This window comes from Dipteris shenzhenensis, chromosome 30 (genome assembly GCF_047967505.1).
Source record: "Dipteris shenzhenensis isolate YYH24624 ecotype China chromosome 30, Dip_SZ_1.0, whole genome shotgun sequence".
NCBI classification, from domain to species: Eukaryota; Viridiplantae; Streptophyta; class Polypodiopsida; order Gleicheniales; family Dipteridaceae; genus Dipteris; species Dipteris shenzhenensis.
In genome coordinates, this window is record NC_141625.1 from 2,963,623 (window position 1) to 2,987,253 (window position 23,631).

Consider the following 23,631-nt stretch of genomic DNA (forward strand, 5'->3'; position numbering starts at 1 on the left):
CCAGGGGCTGGGCGTGTTCAAGGTTATTGTGTATAATTTTTTGTTCTTGAAGTAGGTTTGGTATTTCCTTCTATTATGGATGTAGTTTACTTCAATATGTTGCATTACACCACCTTTCTTTGCCTACTCTCAAATGATACTACTTTTTTTGGACATTTTTAAATTGGTTCATTTTCATCGTTGGTGTTTGTTGATGCCTCAGTTCCCTCACTCGTTGGCTAACTTAGAAAAGGTGGCCAGTATTAACACAACCCGGTGCTGTGCTTAGTGAAGATGCCCTCTCTAGTAGTCCTAAGTATGATGTGCTCGGGTGATGGAACAGATGGCAACATTAACACTCAGAGGTCGGGGTTAGCTGTCGCAAGAGAACCGTATGATGATGGGAGAATACTAAGTTACAAATGCATTAACAGAGGTAAGTACATGGACAAACAGAATCAACTTGTATTGAATCAACTCGTAATGTGTGCTGAGGATGCATGGTGAGTGTGAGAGGTTTGGAAAAAGTTCATTTATGTGTGAACCACCACACCTAGTGGCCATCCTCTTGCTTTGTATTCTCCTCTATGGTGGGGAAGGTGGTGTGAACCCGACGTAGGGTTTACACCACCCGCTGGCCATCCTCCAAAAGGTGGGATGGGCCTGCAAACACCTGCAAATAGACACCAAAGGTGTGTGTCCATTATTGGCATATTCCATCTCCTGGTGAGATAAATTAGCAGTCTGATGATCGTGGCTGGCTAGGGTGAATCACGAGAAGCGGGGGCGAAAGCCTCCATGGGGGGTGAAGGAAGGGGGGCAAAAGCGAGGATAAAGGAAAAAGTGCAAAAAGGGCAGAGATTATTAATTCAAAAGATTTTGAAGATAAGAAAGAGGAGGAGGCTTTGTTCTGTTGAATGTCAAACGAGCTCTGCAGCTCCGGCTATGGCGCTCCACGACCTCGACTCTCTCACCTCCTCTCTCAAGCCTTCTCGCCACCATTCCTTCTCTTCCCCCCCTGTAAGCTTTCTCCTCTTCTCTCGCATCCCATCGCATTGCTTCCTTCTCTCATTTAGACGCTTCCTCTCTTTCATTTTCTCTCAATTCACCTCCATCGCTGTTTTCATCAGTCCAAAAGCTTGGATATTTATTGCTTTCGCCCCGAAGAGCAACTCCTACAGCAGAAAAAGGACGGCAACACCGCTGCGACCGAAAAAGTCTTCCCTTTCTGGACGAAGAAAAGTAAAAACTATCGCCAGCGCTTGCTGTCTCGTAGAATTGTTGAACTCACCAAGAGGCGTCAACTTGATGCAGTGAGTGGGAAGAAACGAGCTCTCATTGGATGCTGATCCGTTCGGAGGTTTGTTCCTTCTACTTGCTAACTGCCGGTCTGTTGCAGGCTCTTCAATTGTTGGACGATGCCATAAAGGAGGACATCAAACCTAATCGAGTAGTAATGAATTCCGCGCTGGCAGCTTGCGTGCATTGTGGCGATGTCACTCGAGCATTTGTTATGTATGACAATATGCTGCAGCCAGGGAGCTGTGGAGTCGATAGCATCACTTATACCATTCTCTTAAAAGTGGGTTTTACTGAACTTAGTACAAGACCTGTGACATTGGGTTCCAGTGCAAGCGCCATCTTTTCCGTACCTAGTCTCTTGCATTGTATGTAGCGGCGCAACTCAATTAAAAATGAGGGAATTCAATTTAGTAGAGGAATCTTGCAGTCGATGCTGAAGGTCCTTTTCAAGAAGTTTAGCTATTCCATTCTTCCTCCCCCTAGTCTCTTGCATTGTATTTAGCTGCATAACTCAAGTCGAGAAAGGGCAGCTGTTAAAAATGTGAGAATTCAATTTAGTAGAGGAATCTTGCAATCGATGATGAAGGTCGTTTTCAAGAAGTTTGGCCATTCCAACGTTTGTGATGTTTTGTTGATATCATGTTGTATGATCCTGATGAAGGGACTTGGCGAGTGTGGGATGTTGGATGAGGCTTTTGAGATGGTAGAATCCATAGAGAAAGGGAAAGCTCCAGGAAAGCCAGCATTGACAGAGGTGCATCTCCGCACTTTACTCAACGCTTTTGCTGACGCAGGTGGATTTGGAACTTCTTTTAGTCTTCTTGTACTTCCTTCAGTACTTCATTGAAAGCATACTTGTTAATATATATTCTTGTTTCTATGATTGTGCTTCTAAAACTCCGGAGTTATTCAAACATGTAGCATATTTTTTCGATCATTCTCTAGTTGAGAATTTGAATCTTAGCTTTAAAGAGTAAGTGACAACCTTAGACAGTCTCCCACCTAATCTGAACCAATGAATGCAACTCAGCTTAAAGTTTGCATAGAATACACCAAAAGTGAGAGCACCATTGACATGAGGACTCTTCTAGATGCATTCCAATGCATGCGATTGTGGGGCATGCTAAATAGACTTAGTGATGTAGTATGGCAATGTGCGGCCTCGCAGTACACATATAAATGAGGCTACCTTTGAGGGCTCTACAAAGTGTAGCATCAAACTTCAGCATTTACGTGAATCTGCGTGTATCCTGGTGGGTCAATGAAACCCTTCGCTGTGATATGGAAGAAGTGATCTTTGTAGAAGCTAAGCTTCACTGGGAGTTCACTCGGTCCCAACCAGGTCCGAAATATGTGTAGCTAAAATAGATCCTCATGGATAACTTGGATGACCTCGTGTGATAAGAGGGGAGAAAACGGAGCATCCATGCTGTACTGGAAGGGAGGTAGTCTATCCATGTTGAGTCCCAATCGCTCAAACCATCTCTTTGTACGTGCATACCAGCACCTATGGTCTCCTCTTGCTGCAAGTGCCATAGAAGAGGAAAGAGCTATCCATGGTAGCTTGCTAGGCCCGGAGGTATAATCCCCATATTCCCTAACTCAGTACAGATATGTGATGACCTGAAATGCAGCATCTAGCTGTAAAGGGGGTGACCCAAACTCAGCCTGAATGATCTGGTGAGGAACGGATGACTTACCACGAATCATCCGTGATAACATGAGAACCTGTAGCCGCTCCACACGGGCCTACTCTGTATCCGACAAGCCTGGTCCCCAACAAGGGCTGCTGTACATCCCTGCTGGGCGAACCAAGGAGTCAAAAAGCAACCCCTTGGTGCATGGATCCTGAAAGTATGAGCGGAAGCACTGCCTCTCTAGTCTGGCCAATGAAGCATACCCTCGACTCAAGCGTGCCTGCATCACGGGTCTCATAGTGAAGCTAGGCCCAGAAAAGATAATCCCAAGATAAGTGTATGATGAAACTATCTCAACAGATGACCCCGCAAATGTGAACTGCTCTTGACGCATGATGGATCGAGATGTATTGAAGATCATGGCCTTGGTTTTACCCAAGTTGATCTGCAAATCATGAGACTCACAAAAGGACTGTAGTGTGTCTAGGTGTCTTTGAAGCCCCTCTGCTGAGGAAGACAAGAGAGCCACGTCATCTGCATAGAGTAGAATCTGGATCAGCGTGCCGGCAAGAGAGCAACCTACACCCCCCTGTGTTTGCATCATTGTCTCAAGCTCGTCAATGTAGAGGCCAAACAAGATAGGCGACAAAGTACACCCTTGTTTGACCCCGATGGTGCTCATGATCTCGTCTGTCCACTCGGATCCTGTCCGAACAATGCCAGAAACTCTCTCGTAAAGTGCCATGACAGCCCAAATGATCTCTTGGTCATAGCCCAAGTCCTGTAGGCGCCCTATGAGGCGGGCTCTTGGAACCGTGTTAAATGCCTTGCGGAAATCCACAAAGCAACAATAAACCCTCTGCTTTCGTGACCTCGCCTCCTCGATGATACATCTGAGTGTGAGGATGTGGTCCATGGTTCCATGATCACGCCGGAATCCGGCCAGTCCTGCTGCTCTAAGTCCTCGACATTCTGTAAGTCTGCTAACCTTGGAGTCAAGTACTGATGCATAAATCTTGGATATGACATGTCCAATCATAATGGTCCTGTAGTTCTCTGGGCTCATGGGATCCCCTGCCTTGTGGATGGGTGAGATAGTGTTAATGGTCCAAGTGTGTGGAAATCCCAAACAGACAGCTTCATTAAAAAGCTTTGCTAAGATCGGGGCTAGGAGGTTAATCCCATATGCAATGAACTCAGTGCATAGCCCCTCATGATCCTTTGCTCGGCCATTATTGTTGGGGTTAAGGCCTTGTGCCACCTCATATACACCGGTTCCACCCTAATGCCTATCCTAATATACTCTTGAGGGTTGTGGTGTGCCCTCGTCTCTGGATTCACACCCACCATTCTTGTGGTTAGTCTTACTCTCCTCCACGCGTTTCCGCTTCAACTGGTATCAGAGCGAGTCTTTCATCTTCGCATATAGCTCGTGAAGCAGGCTTTACGCACCCCCCATGAAGCAAGCTTTGCGCACGCTTTGCTGCCGCTTCCTGTGATGCCCTGCAACGGCTCAGACCGAAGAAGCTCGATGATTTGAACTCTTCGTTCGTGAGGTCTGCAAAGCGGGCGTCAAATAGCGGAGCCCTATCAGCCACGTTCCAGGCGTCAAATAGCGGAGCCCTATCAGCCACGTTCCAGGCGTCAAATAGCGCGGAGAGCCTGCTCTCTGACTCGAGGTCTTCAGGGGAGTAAGGCAAGTGATCGGCTGCCGCAAGTGCTGCTGCGCAGCAGAGCAACACACAGAGCCTTCACTTTCTATGCTACAGGAGTGGATCCCCGTTCGAAAGAAAACGTCTACAGCTTTGCTCCTCTCGCTTCAACTATGGAGCAAACCATCTCATGGCTGGCCCATTCGACGAAGGTTCGATGAACCCCGCGTTTTCTTTTGGCCCGGCATTGGTCAGCTGGAATTGGGAGCACCACTGCATATTCTGGGCAGAAACTTGAGGATTGGGTGCACATTGTGGTGCATTCTCCGAATTTGGAGAAATTTCATGCAAGAAATTTGGGGCTTTTGACGCTAGAGTGCTTGTAAGCACTTGTGGGTGCCTATTTGCCGTAATTTTCTTCAATAGACGCCAAAACTAAGGGCTTTTGCTCAAATTGGTGTTATTGGCCGCTGTAAACAGTTTTGGAAGGGGATTTACATGTCTATGTGTCAAATGCAGTGACAAAAGACGAGATTTTGCAATCAGTTTTGGAGAGTGGACAACATTGCATTAAGTCACAGCACGTGACTTTGAGGCTCTCTGTGCCTTAGGTGTATTTATTTGCTTCTACTTCAGCTTATCACTATGTCTTCAAGCAACGAAGGCAACTACTGAAACATCGAGAAGTTGGAGGGGAATGCAAATTTCTCTTATTGGAAGAACCAAATATATAATGTGTTGGTCCAGAAAGATCAAAATATGCCTATCAAGTATAAAGGGATCAAGCCCGATGAAGTTAGTGACCTTCAGTGGGAAACCATGAATGAGAAGGCCAAGAGTACCATTCTTTTGACCATCTCAAAGAAGATCTACTTCAATGTAGAGAATGAAGCCACCGCTTATAGCATATGGAAAAAACTTGAGTCCCTTTTCGAGAGTCAGAGTGCAGCTAGTAAAGTGTTTTGGTTGAAGAGGCTTATGAAACTAAGCATGAAAGAGGGGACAGCCCTCTCACTTCACCTAAATGAGTTTCACTCTATATTCAGCCAACTCACAAATCAGAAAATGAATTTTGATGATGAGGTGAAGGCCATTTTTCTCTTGAGTACCCTCCCTGACAGTTGGGATACTTTTGCTACAGCCATAAGCAATTCAGCCCCTGCTTTCACATGATTGTCATGCCAAGATGTGGAAAGCGCTCTTCTGCAGGAAGAGGTGAGGCGTAAGAATAGCATTGAAAATAAAAATGCAAGTGCATTGGCTGTGGGCAGAGGTAGGCAGCAAAATAGAGGGGAAAACCAAAATAAAGGGAAATCTCGCAGTCAGTCCCGTCCTCAGAAGGACCTTGAATGCCACTATTGCCATAAGAAGGGGCATATTAAAAGGGACTGTTTTAAGCTGAAAAACAAAGGCAAGGATAAGGAAAGAAAAGAAGAGGACAAAGATGCGAAAAGAGATGCCAAAGACACCAAGGGCAAGGCTAAACTTGAGGAGCTCAATGCAGTGATTAGCAGTGATGAAGATAATGATGATGTCATACTTGTTGCCTCCTTTGGTGATAGTTCTTTTCTTGTGGCCAATGATGGCTCATATGCACAGGATTGGCTATTAGACTCAGGTGCATCCTATCATGTTACTCCTCATGAGCAGTGGTTTGCTTTGTATGATGCAGGGAAGAAAGGATGCGTGAAACTTGGGAATGATTATGCCTGTGATGTTGTTGGTATTGGGGACGTGCATCTAAATTTCCCAAATGGTTCTGAATTTGTATTGCACAATTTGAGACATGTGCCACAGCTCAGGAAGAGCTTGATATCCACTGGGCAACTTGATGATGCAGGGTATCTCACCCAATTTGGTCATTCTATGTGGAAGGTGCTTAAGGGAAATATGGTTATGGCCAAGGGCTGCAAATCAGGCACCTTGTATCCACTGTATGTTGAGGGTGTTGATACTAATGTAATCCATGTGACCGAGCAGCCACACACTTCATTGTGGCATAGCCGATTGGGCCATATAAGCCAGAAAGGAATGAAAATATTGTCTTCTTTGGGTTACTTGCCGAGACTTAATTTTTCTGATTTTTCAGCATGTGATCACTGTATTTATGGCAAACATAAGCAATCAGCCCATAAAAAGGCTGGAAATGTTAAGCAAGAAGTCCTAACTTTAGTACATACAGATGTATGTGAAATGCCCAATCTTTCTTTGGGCGGTGTCAAGTATTTTGTCACCTTTATTGATGATGCATCAAGGAAGATACGGGTCTATCCCATTAAGCATAAGAGTGATGTGTTCAAAGTCTTCAAGACTTGGTTGGCACTTGTTGAGAATCAGACAGGAAAGAAGCTCAAATGCCTCAGGTCTGATATTGGAGGGGAATACCTCTCAAGGGAATTTACTACATTTTGTGATGAGAAGGGGATAAAGAGGGAGTTGCCCGCTCCCTACAATCCTCCACAAAATGGCGTGGCTGAAAGGGCAAATAGGACCATTCAAGAGAGGACTCTTAGCATGCTCTCACAAGCAGGATTGACCCATGGTTTTTGGGCAGAAGCTGTTAAGACAGCAGTACATCTCATCAATAGGTCACCCAACCGGGCCTTGGATTTGAAGGTACCTGAGGAGGTGTGGTCCGGAAAGCCACCCTCTTACAAACATCTCAGGGTGTTTGGCTGCCAGGCCTTTATGCATATCAGAAGGGAAATACGCAGCAAATTAGACCCAAAGTCATGCAAGTGTATTTTTCTTGGGTATGGTGACAATGGAGAGATGGGTTACAAGTTGTGGGACTGTGAATCTCACAAGATTGTGAGGAGCAATGATGTGATTTTTCGAGAAGATAGGATGCAAAAACAGCCTATCAATACCATTGGAGTGAGAAGAGTCATTTTTGAGGAGGAAGGACCTTCAGCACAACCACAAAATGCCAATCAAAATGCTGTCCAAAATGGTCAAAATCAGCAGCCACCTCCGGCTTTTAATGCTCCATATTATCCTCCACAGGAAGAACCACAAATGCAGCCTGAGATTCAGCAAGATGTGCTTCCAGAGCAGGCTGTACAGCCCCAAAATATGCAGGAACTGCAAGTAAATCAGCCACCTAATCAAGATGGTTGGGTTAGGCGGAGCACCAGGGTGTCTCGGATGCCTGATAGGTTTGTTCCAGGGGTGAATGCACTTGATGATTACATCATGGTGACAGATTGTGGTGAGCCCTCGTGCTTTAAAGAAGCCATGAAGAGGGAAGACGCAAAGAATTGGCAGAAAGCCATGGCTTCAGAAATGCAATCTCTTGAGAAGAATCAGACATGGAATCTAGTGCAGCTGCCTGCAGGCCAGAAAGTCCTACCATGCAAATGGGTCTATAGGTTGAAGATCACTCCAGGGGATGCTAAGCCCAAGTACAAAGCAAGATTAGTTGCTAAGGGGTTCAAGCAGGAAAAGGGAGTTGACTTTGATGAAATTTTTCTCCTGTAGTCAAGATGACTACATTGAGGACTGTTTTAGCTTTGGTTGCCTGTCAGGACATGGATCTTGTCCAAATGGACGTGAAGACGGCCTTCCTTCATGGAGACCTTCACGAGGATATTTATATGCAGCAACCAGAGGGATATCAAGTCAAGGGAAAAGAAGGGCTTGTATGCAAATTGCAGAAGAGTCTCTATGGCCTCAAGCAGGCACCCAGAGAGTGGTATCACAAGTTTGATGCTTTCATGAAAGCACAAGGATTCAGACGGTCTGATCATGATCATTGTCTCTACACTAAGAAGACAAGAGATGGTAGTCTTCTTATACTCATTCTTTATGTGGATGATATGCTTATTGCTGGGAAGTCATCTATTGATATGAATGCCTTGAAGGCAAGATATGCTTATTGCTGGGAAGTCATCTATTGATATGAATGCCTTGAAGGCAAAACTGCACAAAACCTTTGATATGAAAGATCTTGGTGATGCAAATCACATTCTTGGTATGCGGATTGTGAGGAACAGGTCAAAGGGTTTACTCTATCTTTCTCAAAAAGAGTACATTGGCAAAGTTCTGGAGAGGTTCAATATGGATAAGGGGAAGGCTTTGAGCACACCATTGCCTCCATATTTGAAACTCAGCCAAAAGGACAGCCCTCAGTCAAATGATGAAAGGGCTAATATGGCCAAGGTTCCTTATGCTTCTGCATGTGGCAGTCTGATGTATGCCATGGTTGCTACTAGACCAGATATTGCTTTTGCAGTGGGAGTGGTCAGTAGATATATGGCTAACCCCGGTAAGAGGCATTGGGAGGCAATTAAGGGTATATTGAGATACCTTAAGGGGTCTCAAGATGTGTGCATATGTTTTGGCAAGCAAGATGCACAAGTGCATGGATACACAGATTCAGATTATGCAGGGCATGTAGACAATCGTAAGTCCACCACGTGCTACGTGTTTACTTTCACAGGTGGTGCCATTTCATGGATATCCAGGTTACAGAGATGCACAACATTGTCTACCACGGAGGCAGAGTATATTGCAGCCACTGAGGCTTGCAAGGAGGCCATATGGCTTTCATGTCTGGTGGGAGACTTGGGTTTTTTAGGGGATATTCCTTCTTTGCATTGTGATAGCCAGAGTGCTATTATGTTGGCAAAGAATCCGGTCTTTCATCAGAAGACCAAGCACATTGATGTTAAGTACCACTTTATTCGTGAGGTATTGCATGACAAGTTGTTAGAACTTGTCGAAATCCATACTGATGATAACCCTGCTGATCTTTTCACTAAGACCTTGCGAGCAGAGCGGTTTGCACATTGCAGGGCACTGATGGGTGTTGGATAGGCCCTGTACATTTTATATGTACTTGCTGTAATTCCTTTTTTTTTTTTGTTTTAAAGCACATTGCCTTCAGGTGGGAGGTTGTTGGGGTTAAGGCCTTGTGCCACCTCATATACATTTTTTTATTACAGGTTACAGTGTGAACACGGTTCACTCTGAACCGGTTCCACCCTAATGCCTATTCTAATATACTCTTGAGGGTTGTGGTGTGCCCTCGTCTCTGGATTCACACCCACCATTCCTGTGGTTAGTCTTACTCTCCTTCACGCGTTTCCGCTTCAATTATGAAGTTTCATTGCGGCATCCTTTATCCCTCCTCTAGTGAAGAGGGTGCAAGATGTGGGACGAGGCATGTGTGAGGTTAGGGACTGGTTGATTTGGGATGTCATAAAGTGTGCGTGCATAATCAAACCAGATCTGAGTGTCAGTGCGTGGCGGAGGGGACCGTCCTTCTAGAAATCTCCACTAAACAAAATGTTCAGTAGCTCCTCCTCATTCTGACGAACAAAGTCTAGTTTCTTCCTCTGTACCAGTCTACGGTATACACGTAGCGTATCTGGTGCGCTCGGAAGACTGTTTTTGGTTTCGAATCTGAGTTGACGGCGTAAAGCCTTATACTCATCATTGTACCAACTATTACAGGGTACGGTTCCAGGGGGTGGTGGATAGGTGGAGCGGGTGGTGTGGGGGAAAGCGTGAATGGTAGCCTCGTGTAGTGAGCAGGTGACAAGGGCAGCACGATCCTCTAAAAGGGGTATGAAGTCAATATAAGCGAGAAGTATGTGCAGACGGCCAGAGTAAGAAGGTGAGTGATCCCGATCAAAGCGTATATCATGGTAAGTGGAGTAAGCACTGAGTGGGGTGGGAGGTGCTGTGCGAAGGGAGGTGGAGATGCTAAAGAAAAGGTATGTATGATCAGCCCCTGCGGGGAGAGGTGCTACAGTGAAGTTAGTAGTGCGAGATGTGAAGACACCCTACAGGGGATCCCATGATGTAATCAACAACACTGGAGCCCCCCCCATGCGGAAAGCATGTGAAACCACCTGAGGCAGGCCATCTGTCAAGACCATTATAGATAATGAGATCATGTATCCTGCCGAGGTCTAAAACGGCCTACCCATAAGATGAGAATGGACCTCGCCTGTTAGTCAAAACCGGTAGCATACCTGCCTCCTCAAGGTCAATATCTGGCAGTAGAGTGGAATCATCTTTGAAGTCATGAAGTGGTACCTGACGGGCCATTGTCCTCGTGTTTAAGTCCCCTATTAGAAGGACTTCTCCACGGCTAGAGAAGTCAACGATGGACTGATAAAGGGCAGCAAATGGGGATGTCTTATCTTCACCTCGGATATCTCTGGCAAAGTGGGAGGTCTCAGGGGGGAAGTAGCAAACTGCGACAAACAGATCCCGGCTGTCCATGTGTCGAATCCGGATCCAAAGAAATCTGGAATGTGTATCTCTTTGCTCTATTGAAATGGTCCCCTGAAGTGTGGATTTGAAAAGGACTGCAACTCCACCTGAACCTCGAACTCCTCCTGTACCCCTCGTCTCATCTCTGTAGGTAGACTCCCATGTATACCCGCTGACAATTGGAAGAGGGCGCTCTGGACTCTGATGTGTCTCTGTATAAAAGACTATGTCGTGGCCTGTATAGGATTCCGAGAGGTTTTGACCATAAGGTACCATTACAGTTTTAAATGGTGCAGAACTGGGTCTCAGATATCTGAGTCTCAGAGACCCCGCTTCCCTATGTAGGGGAGGGGGTAGGTGCCCTACGGGGGCCTGTAAGAAGTCGTCCCTCTTGTACCACTGCCCACTTCCCCTCCTTTCGGGCCTGATCCCACTGCTGCAGCAAAGAGCGCCTCTCCTCAACCTGTAGAGGTGTGAGGTCCTCATCCATAGAGATCTCTGGCTGGTCTCGAAGGACTGACCTGCGTCATAGAGCTGAAAGTCGTGCCTGAGTGTCATGGAACCGTATGATCAGGGGTTGCTCTCGGTTGGGATCTCTCCCCACCTGCTATGCCCTCTCTATCCTGTGGCATGAGTATGTCACTGATCGTAGATGTAGAGGGAGCTGAGACTGGAACTAGAGCTGAGCCTGAAGCGGGGTGAGTCTTGAGGCTCTGGTATTTCCAGAGCACATTTCTTTTTGGGGATTTTTGCAATGGCAAGCAATGGTTTGCTTGGAATGCTTTCAACTGAGGACAAGCTCGATGGCACCAACTATCCTATGTGGTCGTGCATGGTGCATCACTTGTTGGTTGCCAAGTATTGTTGTGGGATCAAAGGTTCAACCTGCCTCTCAGACACAAGAACCTGCTGTCACCAGCACCTCCATGGGTGGTGCTACTGTTGCTAAATCTAGATCCTCTACCACTGCTACCGCAGCGCCTCCCACGCCGAATCAAATTCGATGGGAAGAGACAAATGCTCAAGCAAATGCCTTGATTGCTTTATCTTACAAGAGGTCTACAATTCCCCCTTGAGCCATATTTTTATATTCCCCCTTGAGCACATGACATCTCCTAGCATCAGAAATGCATTGCTTCGGAGAAAAAGAAGCAGCAGCAGCAAGGACTTGCAGTTACAAAAGCTCTGATGTGCCATATTTTCCTATTCCCTCTTGAGCACATGACATCTCCAAGTGTCCAAAGTGCATTGCTTCGGAGAAAAAGAAGCAGCAGCAGCAAGGACTTGCAGTTACAAAAGCTCTGATGCCCATGAACACAGCCATGAGGCAGCAAATATGACTCATGATGAGTGGGCACTTGTTGTCATTTGCCAATATGACCCGTCGAAGCATGATGAAGCTTTATTAGTTTCAAATTCTCTTTGCTGCAAAAAGTTATTCAATCCTTATATGATGCACCTAAGGAGGCATTGTCACGTGTGCCAATAATGCCTCTTATCCCATGAGAGGGATTGGCCACGTTGAAATCACTTCAGTCTCAAGAGATGCAGCTACTCTTTTGGAAGTGCTGTATGTTCCGAGTATTAAAAAGAATATGATCTCCATTTTAGCCATATTTTTGTACTCACATCGGAAGACTGATAGAATAGCCCAAGAGCTCACATAGTGTGTGTGGAATCACAAACTTCTTTACTTAGCATGCTTCACATAGATGTGCAGAACAGTAAACAGACAATGCTCAGAAGAGAGATTGTCACATGCACCCCTCTACTTGGGTGCAAGGTGACAACTGGCTTCATCGACAAAGTGCAACAAAAGAACCATCTCGAGAAATGAAATCACAAGAATATCTCTAGATAACCTGGACCATGAACTCTCACTGAACTCTCAAGCAAGTGCTCTTCTGGCATCAATACACCTTGTCCATAATCACCTTCCAGCAATCTGCTTTCGAGCACCCACACTTTCCTTTCCACCTTCGAAGAAGGCCCTTTCCTTCCAATCTCGCATTACCTGAGACACATGAAGAGCAAATTCTCTCCACAACATGCTATAAAGGCACAAATTAATGACATCAAGTACATACGAGAACTGTTAGAATTATTGATAAATTCTAGGCAGTGACCAATGTAATGACTATAAGTGGGTTAGGGGCACTTTTCCCTCATTTAGAGGTTTTTCCCCCTAACCATAGTTAGTTCACTAAATACGGTTAGTGAAGGATAAGGTTTGTCACTAAGACAAAACCTTATCCCTCCTTGGTATTGCTTCACTCTATTCTATTGCATATTTGAAGTTTAGCTCTCACTCTCTCTGGCTTCCTGCTCTCTCTCCATTTACATCATTTGGTATCAGAGCAGCTAGAGCTCTCGGACCTGCTCTCACCCACAAGCTTAGCTAGAGCTCCCGGACCTGCTCTCACCCATAAGCTTCAGCCCAAGCGTGAGAAGCTCCCTACCTGCGCATCTTTCCGTACAGCCATAGTTGGCTGTTCTGTACAGCTTCCGTACTAGCGTCGTCCGTAGCAGAGCCGACGTCCGTACCAGCATCACTATCCCGACCAACTCCTTTTGCCGTACAACAGCCATCTGCCGTACAGCTTTAGCACCTGTCGGTACACGCTGCTCAGCGCCGTACTGTTGTACAGATCTCTTACACTCCAACATCTGCACGTGCGACTGTACCGAAGAGAACCGTACTGTGCATATCTGCCGTACCTGCGTCAGTTGTTTGTACGAAAATCTGCAGTACTTGTACACGTACTTGCCGTACTATTCCGTACTGATTGTGCTAGCCAGCCATACAACGCCGTACAGCTCCAGTCAGTTGCATTGTATAGCCATACGGCTGTTTTCGTACAGTTGGTTTTTGTGTTCTTGCAGGTGCATTGTGCAAGAAGCCATTGTTTGGCTATGGCTTCTAGCAGGTGGGTGGTCAACTGTGACCACATTTGGTGAAAATTTGGGCATTTGGTGAAATTTGGGGCTTCTGTTGAATTTGCCCCTATTTTAGCTCAATTTCTTTCAAAAATCTGGGGCTTCTATACATTCTTGGACAAGTATTGCAGGCAGATTGCAGATTTGTCAAGAGTTTGGGGCTTTTGGACTTGCATTGCAATTTTTGCAACAGTTGGGGCTTTCAGTCAATTTGCCTTCTTCTGGTTGCAATTTTTGGCAAGAAATTGGGGCTTTTGCAATTGGATTGCAATTTTGCAGTGGAAGAGCGATTTCGGAGCTTTGCAGGCTTTTTGGACTCAGTTTGAGTCACATTTGAGCATTTGGGATTTTTTTGCAGATATTTTACTCTCGTGCATTTTGAGCCATTGATTGGTTGAGGATTCAAGCAGGTGCATTTTGAGATTGTGGGTGTGCTCATTTGCACACATTGGCAGTAGAATTTAGTTCTTTTGCAGATAAAGTGCAAATTGGGGCTTTCAGTCAGTTTGCCCCTTTTTGAGTTGCAATTTCTTGCAAAAATTTGGGATTTTTGGGGCTTTTTGCTTTACACTGCAATTTCTTGCATTTTTGGGGCTTTCAGGCAATTTGCCCTCTTTTGGATGCAATTTCCTTGAAGAAATTGGGGCTTTTGGCATTCTGATGCAATTTGGCAGTGTACAAGCATTTTGGGACTGTTGCAGGCAATTTTGGACTCATTTTGAGTGACATTGGAGAGCATTTGCAGAATAATTGAAGTGCATTTTGAGCCTTTGATAGGTTGTGACAGTATTTGTCACTGTGGGCAGATTTTGCTTGTGCATTTTACATCCCAGGAAGGGATTTTATTTTGTCAGTTTGCTCTATTTTTTGAGATTATCTGGTGAAAATGGCTTAGAACAACTCCAATGAGGTGTTCGGAGTTCTCACATAGGAGGATAAGTTGGATGGCACCAACTACTCCTTGTGGAGTTTCATGGTTCGCAATATCTTGGTTGGCAGACATCTTTGGGATCATGTCAATGGAGATGAAGCAAGACCAGATACAGCGGCTACACCTGTCACTCCTACAGGTGGAGGCAGGGGTAGAGGTGCAAATGCAGCACAAGTAGTTGGAGTAGCCGCTCCAGGAGCTCCCACAGCAGAACATAAAAGATGGGACTCTAGAGATGCACAAGCTCTTTCAGTAATTTCTCTTTTTGTCAAGAGGTTCATTATACCTCATATTCGGTCATGCAAGACATCTATGGCAGCTTGGGAGATACTAGAGAGTATGTTTGCAGCAAGAAATGATGCCAAAGTTTCCTTTCTGAAGTGAGAGCTTTCCCATATGCATATGGGTGAGGGAGATTCCATGAATTCTCACCTCACAAAGCTTCAGGACTTGAGGGAATAATTGCTGAATATTGATGAAGTCATTTCGGATTCAGAGATGATCACCACCACTCTGAACTCTCTTCCTGAGTCCTATCTTTGTTTCCACACCTCGCTGAATTTGTCATTGAGGGGAGGCAGCAATCCTCTCTTTTTTCACGAGTTGGTAGAACTTCTGTTGCAGGAGGAACAGACTCGTAGAAATATGGCAACCGGGGCTGGCGAGCATGCCATGCTCTCCAAGTTCAAGCCCAAGGGTAAAGGGCAGCAAAGGCCACATGCCAATCAGCCCACAAATCAGCATAAACTTGATTTAGGACAGCCCTCTAATAAGGCAAAGGGTGATACAATTAAGTAGAAAAGGAAGGGCATCTGTCATTATTTCAAGAAGCCAGGTCATTATATTGGAGAATGCAAGAAGTGCATAGCCAAAGAGAAGAAACGGGATTTCGGTATGGCTGTGTCAGATGCATCAGCTGCACATTCTCATGATGGGGGAGATGTTGCAGTCAACTTTGTGGAAGAAAGAAAGAAAGAAAGTTTATTAAAGTCTTCGGAAGACCGATGGGTCTATGAGACTGTGAAAATCCTAATACAACAAGTTGTGGTAGTGGAGCTACTAAACGAGCGTCCATACCAATGCACTTCAGATTTTTTAGTGGGTAGTTCAGATGCTATCGCTACTAATGATGATGACCCATATGCTTTCTTGACTTGCGGTTATGATCCTTCAAAGGATGCATGCTCTCTCAGTGTCGACGAGACACTTCATACTTGGTATTTTGACAGTGGTGCTTCAAAGCACATCACTTCCATTGACCAAAAAGAAGGTGACTTGTGCGAATAATTCTTCTTATTTAGTGTGTGGAGTGGGAGACATTATTCTCACATCCATTGAAGGCAGAGATTTCAGAATTTCAGATGTTCTCTATGTGCCAGGGATAAAGAAGAATTTGCTTTCAGTGTCCTCACTCAATAGAGGAGGATTTCAGGTTGTTTTTGATGATGACAAGTGCGCAGTCAGAGACAAAGAGAATGACTATGCTTGATGTTGTTTGGCACTTTGTATCGGGGTCTTTTTCAGCTTAATCTATATGAAAGAAGATCCGATCTTGCATTATCAGTTAGCACTCCCATTGCTGATGCAGAATGCGGAGTTATGGCATGCCAGGTATGGGCACATGAGCTATGGCAGCTTAATGACACTTCAGAGGCATGATATGGTTGATGCATTGCCTCCTTTAGAGTTGCATCCTCCACATGCATGTGAAGGTTGCATCCTTGGCAAGATGCATAGACTTCCCTTCAAGAAGGATGGTGTAGTGAAAGCTACACGGAAATTACAGCTTATTCACAGTGATGTCTGCAGTCCCATGAGGACACCTGCTTTTGGGGGTTATCTCTATTTTGTTACATTCATAGATGACTTCACCAACTACACTTGGGTCTATGGTCTCAAGGCAAAATCAAAAGTGTTTATGCATTTCAAACACTTTGTGGCTATGGTTGAGAATGAGACAGGACTCAAGGTGCAGACACTTCGCACGGATCAAGGGGGAGAGTATATGTCTCATGAATTTGAGACATTTTTGAAGGAGAAGGGCATCACGCATCAGCTTACAGTGAGGCTTATACCTCAACAGAATGGCAAAGCTGAGCGGAAGAATCGCACTGCCATGGAGATGGATAGATGCATGCTCACAAGTAAGAAGTTGCCTCAGAGGTTTTGGCTTGAAGGCCTCATGTGTGCCAACTATATTTTGAATCGGGCTCCTACAAAGGCTTTGAAGACAATCACTCCCTATGAGGCATGGCATGGGAGAAAGCCTTCAGTGGACCATTTCAGAGTTTTTGGTTGTGTTGCATATGCCCACGTGCCTGTGGAGTTTAGACATAGTTGTTAGATAAGGCACTCAAATGCATTTTTGTGGGATATAGTTCACAAAGCAAAGGCTATCGTCTCTACAATTTTGCTACACACAAGATTTTTGTTAGTAGAGATGTTATATTCTCTGAAAATTCAGCACATACACATGCTGAATTTCAGATTCCAGCTTCTTCAGATGATGTGTTGCTTGCTATCGCATTTGGTTCCCCCGCTGAAACTCAGAATTTACAGCAACCTCCTCCAGATCCACATGTCCAGATTTAGCCACCGGCTGATTTAGTACCACCTCAGAATGCGGATGAAGTTGTCAGGCAAGAGATTCAAGAGATACACGCAGCCAAAACAGTCCCGAATTGGCTCCTTGAGACTCTTAGGGAGAGTAGGCTTGAGGCTCCATTGCGTGGCAGGACTCGTAGTGCAGTAAGGCATGCAGGGGGGGCTCTTTCAATTGAGACAGCTTATGCAGGGACTCTTCTTGAAGAGGAGCCTGACTCTTTTGAAGAAGCAAAGGATATTGTGCATTGGGGATGCAAGCCATGCATAATGAGTTGCAGTCCATAGAGAAAAATCAGACTTGGGTTGTTGTGGATTTGCCACTAGGTGAGAATGCCATCGGTACAAAATGGGTTTTCAAGGTTAAACGGAACCCTAATGGGTCCATTGATAGGTTGCCAAAGGATATGCTTAACAAAAGGGCATTGATTATGAGGAGACATTTGCTCCTACATCCAGGATGACAACCATCAGAATTGTTATTGGCATGGCTGCATATTTGGATTGGAAAGTCCATTAGTTGGACATAAAAACACATTTTTAAATGGAGACTTGTTGGAAGAGGTGTATGTGAAATCACCTCCAGGCTTTGCGGTATCAGATGATGCACGTAAGGTATGCAAGCTGAATAAAGCTTTATATGGTCTGAAACAGGCTCCCCGTGCTTGGTATGCAAAGATAGATGCCTTTGTGTCCAGCAAGAGTTTCAGCAATAGTCCAAGTGAAAGTACCCTCTACATCAAGAAGGATGGGGGGGAAATCTTGGTCATCATTCTTTATGTAGATGACCTAGCTCACAGGGCCAAATGGTGATAAAATTGCAGATTTCAAGGCTGAATTGAGAGCCACTTTTGACATGTCAGATTTGGGCATGTTACATTATTATTTGGGGATCCAATTCATTCAAGAGAGAAGTGGTATCATTATGTCTCAATCCAAGTATGTTCAAAAACTCTTGGATAGATTCAGGATGTAAGATTGCAAGCCTATATTTACTCCCATGGAGCAAGGGCTGAGGCTTACAATGTATGATGCAGGAGAATCTGTAGATGCCACACTTTACAGTTGGCGGTTGGATGCCTCATATATTTGTGAAATACATGGCCCGATATTCAATTTGCAGTATCTCAGGTGAGTAGGTATATGCACAGCCCAAAGACAACACATTGGCAGGTTGTAAAATGCATCCTCGATTACTTGCAAGGCCCAAAGTCTTATGGCTTGATGTTTCCCAGGGTAGGTGACTTGCAGATGCATGCTTACAGTGATTCAAATTGGGCTGGAGACTATGACACTAGGCAGTCCACAAGTGGTAATTGTTTCTTTTTGGGCAAAGCTTGCATTTCTTGGTTGAGCAAGAAGGAATCTACTGTGGCTATTTCCTCATGCGAAGCTGAGTACAGGGCAGCTTTCACATCGACAGTTAAATGTGTTTGGTTGCATCGTTTGCTTGCTGATCTTCATCTTTCATTGGAGGGTTCTTCTTCGATTCTCACTGATTGTCATAGTGCTATAGTAGTGGCAAAGAATCCTGTGTTTCATGCTCGCACGAAGCACATTGAGGTTCACTATCACTATGTCAGAGAGAAGTTGCATGCATGAGAGATCAGTATGATCTATGTGTCAACACATGACAATGTTGTAGACATCTTGACCAAAGCACTTCCACATGAGAAGTTTGAGGCATTTCGCAGTGCCCTGAACTTATCTCCTTTTGGTGATTGATCATTTCCTTGTACATGACATTGGCACTGCAGGGGGGTGTTAGAATTATTGATAAATTTTAGCCAGTGACCAATGTAATGACAATAAGTGAGTTAGGGGCACTTTTCCCTCATTTAGAGGTTTTTCTCCCTAACCACAGTTAGTTCACTAACTGCTGTTAGTGAAGGATAAGGTTTGTCACTTAGACAAAACCTTATCCCTCCTTTGTATTGCTTCACTCTATTCTATTGCATATTCGACGTTTAGATCTCACTCTCTCCGGCTTCTTGCTTTCTCTCCATTTACATCAAGAACGTCGTACTGCCTATGTGCTTGCTCTGAAAGCAAACTATGCACCTCATGGAGGCACATACTAATAGCCTGTGTGTAATCTTGTACTGTCCCCTTCTGAAGTACAACATCCATTTGAACTTGAAACCCTAGGGCACTCCATGGAATCCATTCATGTCAGTATCAATAGCCACGCACCTGGAAGAGTCCAAGCACTCCTTATTGCCCTTAACCTTCACAAAGGTCTTTGACTCCCCGTCGGCCCACATCTCAATATCAGACATCTTCACTATTCTAGGTTTGCATATTTGACCTCAGTAACTTATGGAGATGTCACTAGAAAAAGGTCTTCAATTACCACATTAGCCTTAGCTTTAGGTTTTGTTGCACCATCTAAATGTGAGTCAGACTCATTTTTCTTTTGATTCTTCTTTTTGCAATCCTTCGCAAAATAGCCTGGCTCGTCACAATAGAAGCACTTCTTCTTTTGCTTCCTCTTCTTGGAAGTATCCTCATCATCTCTAGAATCATCCTTCTTGGGCTTGCCCTCTCCTTTGCCGGCTTTATCCTTTGCCAGCAACGCCTCGTTGTTGTTATCTTTGTTATAGAGATAGAGCTTCTCCCTCTCCCTAGCTTCCTCCTGTAGTAGTAACGGACCCAACTCCTTAAAAGTTAGAGGTTTGGTCCTTTGTCCTGTTGTCACAGTCGTACCGAAGCTCTTGAAACTCCGTGGTGGCATCTTGCCCTATATAAAGAGAGGCACTTGGCCTCATTCAAGCTTCCAGCAGGTCAGTGCACAGGGGAGCACAAGGAGCAGCTAGGGCCCCTTCCTTGGGCCTACATCCAGGAGGCAAAGGAAGAGCAAAGGTGCTGCAGACTAAGCTTGACATAGGGCTGAACCCTAGGCTGTCTACAAGGGCAGCAAGGAGTTGAGATCTGGACAGAGAGTTTACGTACGCTCGAGGTGGAGCATGCGGGCTCAAGTCTAGAGATATCCGGCAGATAGTAGAAGTACCTGGTAAGATCAAAGGGCCACGCTCTGGGAGGTGTGTTGCTACCCTGATTGCTACTAGGAGACTCAACACTCTCACATGGGAGGTGTGTTGATGATGTTGGACTAGGTGAAGCAGTTCGACATCCTCCATAGGGTAGAGGATCGAAAGCCTTGGCCGCAAACAAAAGGGCGAAACTGTTGGGATGTGTGTGATCAAGGGCTTGCTAGGTGCATGTGTGCATTCCACTAGCAGTCATATGGTTGTGTGTGTGTGTGTAGAAGAGGCACACTTAGTGCCATAGACGATGAGATAGGTGATGATGTAATGCAATGGTCCCCACATGGGGTGGTGCCTATGATTGTGGAGTTCCTATGATTCAGGAGTTACCTCCATTGATGTAGGAGAGGTGCCATTGATTTAGGCCACCCTCTCTCCATTTCTATAAAAGAGGGATATCCCTCTCAAATCAATAGAATACCCATTGCTACATCTTTTGTGTTCTCACTCCTCTTGCCACAATGCATCTATTCTCCCCCACGTTCCAACAGAAACAATAACAATAACAACAACTAGGGCAAGGGGAAGTCTTCAGAAAAGAAGTTCGATGCGGCTCATGAGACCTTGAAGGTGAATCAAAAGGGCGTAACAGTTACAACAATAACAACAAGAAGGAAAGTCTTAAGGAAAGAAGTTCGATGTGAATTGTGAGACCTTGAAGTCCTATAACCATTCTGGTGGTGAGAAGGATCACTAGTAGAGGAAGTGCCTTGAGCGAAGTAACGAGAAACGTACCAGCTCCTCAGCTGTAGCCACGACAACCCCAACGTTTGTACATGTAGAGATCATGGGCATTGGAGTTCCATCTTCTTCGAGTAAGGAGGCGACACCATAGGTGCGGCTCGAGAGTGGATGGTGGACAGTGGTGCTTCCATCCATCCTAAGAGCAGTTCTAGGACCTTGGGTGGCAGTTAGGTAACATCTGCATTGGCAATTAAATCCACTATACCAATTCAAGGTTATGGTAGGATGAAAATCATTCCTGATAGATGCTTCATCGAAAATCCATCTCCCTAGGTTTAGGTCGACATCCAAGAGTTGAGAGAGGGTGTTAGAGTTTTGGGCATCTCCTGTCTGTACTATAGGGAGTGAGGGCCGATTTGTGGGTGTGCCGACCCAACGACAGTGGTAGATTCTTCTTGTAAAATACACAGTGAGTTGGGGGAATTTAGCTAGGGCAAGTAGTCATGATTAAGGGCTGAGTTAAGCTTAGGCTAGAATAGGGCTTGGCTTATTGCCTGGTAACGGCCTGGTGAAGGGCAGTTTAGGGCTGGCTATTGCCAGCTGGTTGGGGCCAGTCAAGTCAGCCAATGGGGTTGGGTCAATCAACCTGACCTAGTTGGGTCAGTGGATGAGACCAGATTGAGTTAGCCAACCAGCCAACCCAGACTGTGTTGGGTCAGGTCGGCCAGTAAGCAGCCTACGTCCCTCCTATAAATTGGGCCATTTGTGCCATTATATTCATTCATTCAGAGTTATAGTTCTACCATTGGTTGAACCTCTAGGAGGTGCAGTTCAGCCCCTATTTGGAGTCATTCATAGGCGCAATTCAGCCTGTGTTTGGAGTCTTTCAGGTTTCTATCTTGGGTTTATATCTTCCAGCTGTGGTTTTCTCAGCAATAAACAGCAGAGTTTTTCCAGCACTTGTTCCTTGCAGTCCATCGCAGTTGCTTCTGCAGAACATTATCTCTCTGGTTGTAGTTCACACTCTCTTTAGTTGCATTTTTGCATCTCTCTCCCACATGCATACTTCTGTTGCATACTTTCCCAGCATCAACGTTTCGCCAATAAACACAGACTTCCTCTAGAATTCAATAATGATGACATGGTTCAATTATTTGTAGCTCCCCATCACTACAAGATAGTAAAGTCTGTGTTTCTCTAAACTGTGGCCACGATACTATTGATTGTTCTGGATCATAAAGAAACACTCAACATTAAGTTATAAGCTGGATTTACCACCATCTTGGGGTAAAATTTACCCTACTTTTTGTGGTTAACATTATATGTTCTAGGTGGTTTAACAACGATTTTGTGTTTAACAACGATTACCTGTTAACAGTGCTGAGTAGACGGCCTTGCTGTGTTTGTAGTGCAGGGGAAATGTTGCGTGCACGTGGAGTTCTGATTAGGTACCGCTCTCTAGTAAGCCGAACGGGCCCATCCATATTCACATACAATATACTTATCAAGGTTTTTTCTCAGGCATTCTTGATTAGTAACTAGAGTCGTTGGAAATAACATGGCTTTCAAAGAAATGCTTGCATTTGCTTTCCTGTGACTGAATGTTCCATGGCATATTGTCCAAGAGTGATAGATCGTTTTTGTGTGTTGTCACATTAGTAGTTCTGGGAAAATTGCTCTATCTAGTTCAGATTTTGATTTGATTGAGCACGTTGAGATGCTAGGCCTGAATCATGGGGTTCTGTTTCTTAATATGTAGGGTTATGCAAGATCTGTCAATCCATTGGAGGCTTTAAAATTGATGGATGACATAAACAGGCTTGGGCTGCAGCCGCAACGGATTACTTTTAACTCACTTATACTAGCATGTGTGCGGGGAGGCGACTTAGCCAAGGCTCTGGAGCTTTTCAGAGAAATGAAGGTTTGCAAGTTGCCAAGCTAGAAATTTGGCATGCATAGATTTAGCCAGCTCAGACTCAAGGCTTGTTTTTCTTTTATTTTGCACTGGGGGGTTTTAAAACTAAGATTAAATGTGAAATGAAGGTTTGCAAGTTGCCAAGTTAGAAATTTGGCATGGATAGCTTCAGCCAGCTCAGAATCAAGCGTTGTTTTTTTTGGTTGGGGGGTAGGGGGTTGCACTGGGGGTTTCTAAAGCTAATATTACATGTGAACTTTCTCATCAACTGGATCTATGCGCATGCTTCCTGCTTACATTAGTCTATTGAATTGAGGATTTTACCTGTAAGGTTGTCTGCCTTTCTGTTGCAAAAGTTGCAGATCCTACACGATTAAGCTTGGTCTCTTAACGAAGGAACTGAACTTTTGGTTTGTTGGCCTTTTGCTCAGGAAGCAGCACGGCGGGTGGAATCATCTGATTTACTTCCAGATATTGTAACCTACACTACGTTAATTCAGGTACAATACAGCCCTTTTAATCACCTATTTTCTTGATGCATGTGCTATTTGGCGTGATTTTAGTTCTGATGATTTTGAATACTTTCTTTTGTATTCTTTGCCTGTGTTGATGATATCTATCACAAAGGAGCCCTGTAAAATAGTCACGATGGTAATAAGCACATTGGTTGCTGCGCTGACGTATTGGAGGGACTGTGAGATGCTACCCAAGCTCTCTTGCA

At 44.9% G+C, this 23,631-nt stretch overlaps 1 protein-coding gene across 5 annotated transcripts in view; it reads left to right on the forward strand.

Annotated features, from left to right (window-relative positions):
- The first annotated feature begins 709 nt into the window (after window positions 1-709).
- The window catches only part of LOC147881608 (pentatricopeptide repeat-containing protein At5g10690-like), a 58,357-nt gene continuing 35,435 nt past the window's right edge, over window positions 710-23,631 (forward strand). For 3 of the 5 annotated variants that reach the window (XM_087401591.1, XM_087401592.1, XM_087401595.1), the window contains exons 1-7: window positions 710-999; window positions 1,110-1,292; window positions 1,379-1,561; window positions 1,943-2,075; window positions 22,410-22,504; window positions 22,755-22,916; window positions 23,342-23,410. In XM_087401591.1, the coding sequence (XP_087257717.1) occupies window positions 778-999; window positions 1,110-1,292; window positions 1,379-1,561; window positions 1,943-2,075; window positions 22,410-22,504; window positions 22,755-22,916; window positions 23,342-23,410 (1,047 nt within the window). In that variant the 5' untranslated portion in view covers window positions 710-777. The remainder of the gene's footprint in view (window positions 1,000-1,109; window positions 1,293-1,378; window positions 1,562-1,942; window positions 2,076-22,409; window positions 22,505-22,754; window positions 22,917-23,341; window positions 23,411-23,631) is intronic. The other 2 variants (XM_087401593.1, XM_087401594.1) reach the window with 2 other exon arrangements.